Source organism: Ceratotherium simum, chromosome 35 (genome assembly GCF_057802395.1).
Source record: "Ceratotherium simum simum isolate JZ-2026a chromosome 35, ASM5780239v1, whole genome shotgun sequence".
Lineage (NCBI taxonomy): Eukaryota > Metazoa > Chordata > Mammalia > Perissodactyla > Rhinocerotidae > Ceratotherium > Ceratotherium simum.
In genome coordinates this window covers 20,263,561-20,269,560 of record NC_141934.1, presented here as the reverse complement: position 1 = coordinate 20,269,560, position 6,000 = coordinate 20,263,561, and the positions used below count along the sequence as shown (strand labels likewise).

At 46.6% G+C, this 6,000-nt stretch overlaps 1 protein-coding gene across 3 annotated transcripts in view; it reads right to left on the bottom strand.

The window, feature by feature from the left end:
* Positions 1–430: 430 nt before the first annotated feature.
* Positions 431–6,000, bottom strand: part of TBX5 (T-box transcription factor 5) — a 44,110-nt gene continuing 38,540 nt past the window's right edge. For 2 of the 3 annotated variants that reach the window (XM_087423627.1, XM_014787082.2), the window contains exon 9: positions 431–1,008. In XM_087423627.1, coding sequence (XP_087279753.1) covers positions 431–1,008 — 578 coding nt within the window. The remainder of the gene's footprint in view (positions 1,009–6,000) is intronic. The other variant, XM_087423625.1, reaches the window with a different exon arrangement.

Below are 6,000 nucleotides of genomic sequence, written 5' to 3'. Positions count from 1 at the left end.
TAAGAAAATTGAAAGAAAAAATATATTAGTATTTATTATATAACAATGTCAACATTAACACCAAGACAGGAAAAGACTCCAACTACGCATCAGGATGGAACACTCGATGAGGCAAGACTTTCTGGAGACCAAAAGGAGGAAAATGGAGGACTTCTGGAGGTGGTGTGAACATGGCCCGTTGATGAGTGTGGCGGTCGTGTGGGTGGGACTCATCTTTTTTTTGTTTGTTAAGTTTTGAGACAAAACGACAGTTACATTTTTTGAACTGTGGTTTCAAGCTACTGATTAGATCAGCATCCAGGGGTCTCGAGAGCAGACGTGAACATGGGGTGAAAGGAAAGATCTTGTCCGTGGGGTTCTCTCTGCTACGGTCTCTCTCCCTCTCTCTCCTCTCTCTTGAGCAAATGTCTGTTACAAAGCTGGCCTCACTTTAGCTACTGTCACTCCACTCTGGCACCATGCCAACTCCGTGCACAGAGTGGTACTGATGGGGAGACAGAGTCCTTGGCACGCCATGAGAGTAAAGGAACTCAGAGGGTTGGAGGCCACCAGGGGACTGGAGGCCAGTCTGAGGTCCACACTGCCTGACCACAGGCTGGTGGGCCACAGAGGTCTGGTGCTGGAACATTCCCTCTCCGAGCTGTGGGGAGCCGTGGTTGGCCATGCCGGCCAGCCGGGGGACCAGGGGCCCCGAGGTGAAGTGAGCAGAGAAGTGCTGGTAGGGTAGCCTGTCCATGGGCTGCACAGTGGTGACCGTGCAGCTGCTGTAGGAGGGCATGCTGGGCCACGTGTTGCAGCTGATGTCTTCCAGGCTAGGCACTGGCTCGCTGGGCGGCGCGGAGCTGGCGTACATGCAGGCCTGCCGCTGGGCTGACTCTGTCCTGTAGGAGGCACTCAGGCCCTGCTGCTGGGGGTAGCTGGAGCGGTAGAAGGGGTCCTCTTCACTGGGTGACGTCTCCATGTAGGGCTTCTTATAGGGATGGTCTGTGGTGGAACATTCTTCATCTGCTAAGACAGGAGGAGAGAGACCCATGAGGCCAGGACCAGCCACCCCACAGCTAGAGGCAGGGACAGCCATCTGGCCAAAGGCCTGAAGAATCAAGTCTGGGAGACTGTTAGCTCCACTGCCACTCTGATAGAAAGGGGGTGGACCGTAAGGGTCAGACCTTGGGCTGTGGTGCTCTAGGCAAACAGGTTGACCTTTCTGAGCTCAGTTTCTTTGTCTATAGAATGGAAAGGCTAATAACAGCACTTTCTACAAAGGGAGGAGTTGAGAATGAGATGGGAAAATATAGATTAAGCACTTTGTCTAGAGCTTGGTACAAGGAAACACTCAATGAATCACAGTTATTATTATCTTCCTTCTTCCCTGGCACGTAAATTCCATGAAGGTCAAACATTGCATGACCCGTCATTACATTCCCAGAACCTGGTACGTGCCTAGTAACAAAAATAATAACAAGAGCATCAACACTAACCGTAAAAACAACTCATATAGTGTTTACTCTGCCTGGCACTGTTCGAAGAACTCTCCATAAAGTAACCCATCTCATCTTCACAACAACGCTAGGAGGTGGGTTCTATTATTATCTCATTTTATGGATGAGACAAAGGAGACACAGAGAGGTGAAGAAACTTGCCCAAGGTCTTACATGGCTGATAAACAGTGGAGCGAGGATTAGAATCCAAGAAACATAATTTCAAAGTCTGTTCTTCCATACTACGCTACGTGGAGAAGACGTACAAAAATATTTGTGCGGTGGATGGAAGGACGGATAGACAAATGGACAAATGGATGGGAGCTTAAATGAATCACCAGATCCTTTACTGATGCCTTGTGTAAGCAAGCCCCCAGTTAACATCTGTTGAGTCGGGACAAATTAACGTGTTGTTGTTTTCTTGCTGAGCAAGTCACTTCCCTTCTCCAGGCACTACTATTCCCTAGCGTAGGGCAGTGGAGATAGATCTGTCTCTGAAAGAGGGTCTTCCTGAACTGCCTTGTGGTCACTGACCCCTTTGGAAACTAACAAAAGTGCTGGGCTCTTTCCTAGAAAAATACACCAACACACAAAATTTTGAGAACTGCATGTGCATTCAAAGTTTTGCACACAACTTCAAGGGGCTCGAGGACTCCCTAAAATCCAGACCCCAGGTTAAGAAGCCTAGACATGTCTGGGTTTGAATCTGGCTCTTCTACTTAATATTTTGTGACCACAGCATCTGCCCTCTCAGAGACGCATTTTCATCATCTCTGAATCAGAGTTATAATACTTACCCCCCTGGGCAGCTAAGAATTAAATAAAATTGAGCATGCAAATCTCCTGATACCCATCATCAAAGGCAGCACAGGTTGAAGGGTAACACCACCAGTCAGTCTCACGGCAGACCGAATCTACAATAACACATCTACAGGTGTTTCCTCCAGGGGCAGCAATACTTGGGAATTTCTACCAAAGTGTAAACCTCAGAGCAGATTCATTCCTAAGCTGCAATTTTACCTCCCAAAGTAAAGACTTTCTTTGCTCATCTTCCAATCTCTTTTTAATCGATGAATGTTAAGAAATATATCTATCTTTGGGAAGAGTGAAGAAAAATGGAACACTGGACACTGGACATTGCTGCAACTCACTGTGACGGTCGATGGCCTGAGGGCAGGACATGGTACTAAATAAAGGGAACAAAGAATAGCTATTATTTATTGAGCACCTACTAAGTGACCTTCCTCTAATTTCTTAGTAATTCCTCAAGGTGGCTGCTCTCACTCCTGTCTCACAGAGGCAGAAACTGAGGCTCAGAGAAGTGACCTGCCCAAGGTCACACAGCTGGGAAGGAGCAGAGGCTGGAATCAAAGCCGGGTCTGACTTACGTTGCCTACCACACCTTGCCTCCAGCTCTCTAGATTTCCACTACCCAATGCCACTCACCCAGTCATCCAACATATATTGACTGAGCCCCTACCAGGTGCCAGGTTCTGCAGATGCTGGAGATGGACTGGTTAACGGGCAGTCATGGTCCTGCTCGGTGCACTTCCTCAGCCCCTCTCCATCCTACCCTGACAAGTGAGGGAGGGAGGCTGACACTCTGTGATTAGGAGGTGGTCCTCGATATAAAGTGCCAAGCGTCATTCGCCCCACAGTAAGTCCTTCAGCTTTGCACTGGATTATAAAACAGCTCCCCAACCCCGCTAGGGTAGCTTGGGTTTTGGTTCCACCAAACACTTCCATTTTCATCATTCTCTGAGTGACACTCACACGTAAGTCAAAAATCTCCCCAAACAAAACATATCTATGCTAGGGCTGTACCCACCTAATAGCTAGCAAATTTATTTTTAACTAGACTCTGGGACACATCTGGGACCCAGAAGATGCCCAAACATCTGTCCCAAAAAAAGTGAAAAATGCAGCCACTATTCCAGGTGTTCTATCTACATCATTCCAATCATCCAGATGTTTGAAAACATCCAGAGGAGTGAGTGGCCGCATTTTTCACCTTTTAACTGGCGTTTTTCGGTGTCTTGAAGACATTGCTGCACAACTTTTTTTGTCCTCGCCACCTCCTCCCTTGATTCCTTCCCTCCATGCTCCTTCCACCCCTTGGATCCATAAATTTGAATGTTTCCATTGTTGCTAGAATCATAACCTTTGGGTTTTCCATTTAACCAGGGCGTTCCCTTTTTCAATAATAGAAAGTACAGCTGCAGGGTACCCTTGGCAAGAGAAAAAAAAAAACAAGGCAAAGTAACCATTCCCAAGTTTCTGATCCCCTTCCAGATTTGTTACAAGTAAAAAAGGAAGAATAATATGAAAAAGGCTGGGGCACATTTTGGAAAATTGTAAAATTACACATTCCAGTCTTTAATACCCCAAAGATCTGATGCAGAAAGTCCTAAGAAAAGCCCACTGCTGGCTTATTCATGAAAGCAGGTCTTAAGCATTCTCAAATTCTTCTCAGACCTCATCACATTATAAAGAAATTCCAAAGCATGGATCCAAATTTCAGTTCAGTCATGATAAATGCTGGGGATGTAATCTCTGTGTTTATTTTGGTTACAGTTTGGTTTCTTTCTTTTATGGGGGAGCTCAATAACTGATCAACAGCAAAGACCTCTTTTCCAGCCAAGTCATGTTTACCTTCCACAGTTGGGGAAGGGTCTATGGTCAAGTGCCAAGTGTTTGATGAGCCCACAGCTCGGTTTCAGAAAGTTGTGCATTAACAGTGGTCAACTATATTCCAACTGTTCTGAACCCAACTGAGTTTCTTGGATAACAATAAAGCTCTTTCTGATTCTGACCACTGATCACCACATAACACTGTGAGAAACCCTGGTCCCTTGCATTTTTCTAGTTGCTTTTTATTCTGGATGAAGTGGCTTTAATGATGAATCCAGATTTTAGGACACAGAGTTATGTCTCTGACTCTCCCTGGCTATGTGACCTTGGGCAAAACACTGGGCCATTCCAATCTCGGTTCTTGACTGTATATGGGGATAATACCGAAACTTCTTGTAGGAATTGAGATAATAATAAGTGCAGTCTAGTTTCTATCTTCCTTGCACATAAAGTAAGTATTCAAATCTTATCTGTCCAAGTAATGTGGGTCTCCTCTTTTCCTCTTGGAAGGTTGGACAGATGGCTCTGTGAAGGTCGTCCAATACTTGAAGGTATCTGGGTAGATTCCAGAGCTGGAAGACTCGCAGAGCTGCTTTCAAATCACTAATCCCATTGAAAAAAATATTGTCACCATTCCCAAATAAGTCATTTCCTTTGCCGATTGAGTTCATTCAGATGAAAGACCTTTGTCAAGTCTTCACAGAGACCCTGGAGGCAGAGTAGTGAGCAGCTACTCCTTAGCTAAGTGACCCTCAGCAAGTCAGAAGTGGAACTATAATTCACGCCTCTGACTCGCAAAACAGTGCTCTTTCTGATAGACTGCCCCAGGCTTTCAGCTTTCATGAAACATGTTGTGTTCAGAGAATATGGAAAGGTGGTAACCTTGACCCTTATGGATGTATAGATGGATGGATGGGTGGGTGGATGGATGGGTGAGTGGGTGAGTGGGTGGATGGATGGATGGATGGATGGATGGATGGATGGATGGGTGAGTGGGTGGGTGGGTGGATGGATGGGTGGATGGATGGGTGGATGGATGGATTTTGCGCGCGTGTGTGTGTGTGTGTGTGTGTCTCCATGCTGTTAGCTCTCAGCTTAAAGTGTAAAGGAGTGGAACGGTATTGTAGGAAGACTCTTGATTGGGAATCAAAAGACTCCGGTTCAGCTCTCACTCAGCCACCATCTGAAATCATTAACTTCATTGACTCACTTATTATCTGTCTCCCCCAGTGAGAACACAAGTTTCAGGAGAGCAGGGACCTCTGTCATCTTGTCCTCCCCTTGTCCCACGCACCCAGCACAGAGCCCAGTACAGCGTGAGTGCTCAATCAATATACATTTGATGAATGCCTCCCAGATCTGCCACTCACCAGCCACACAACCTTGGGAATCTAACCCAACCTCTCAGTCTTCTGTTTCCCCCTGCAAAATAGGGATGGTGGGCATCTCCGCTGGCTCAAAGACTGCAGTCAGGATCCAGTGAGGTAAGTGATGCAAAATCATTCTAAATAGCACAAAGCACTGAGAAAATGCACCCTGCAAAGCCCTTTACTCTACCCATTTCCCCTTCTTCTCCTGCCTTGGACTTCCCTTTGAACACCCAATGCAGTAAATGGCTTTGCTAAAATCTTTATTTGGGTTGCTTCTGGTTTCTAGTGGGGAGGGGTGAGAGATGTCAGGGTAGGAGAGGGAAAGTAAGATAGACAAGTGCTCTCCCAGGCCCCGGGGTCCCGGATTTGATTGAGTGGCATTGATAAAAGACCTTCCCGGCTCTTTTGGCTCCATCCATCGGGAGAGATAGTTTGGAGACAGCTGGGTGCAAACACCAGGAGCCTCTGGCCTGCCTGGCCCTTTGACATTTCATTGGGCCTGCCTCCCAGGCTCGTTGGAA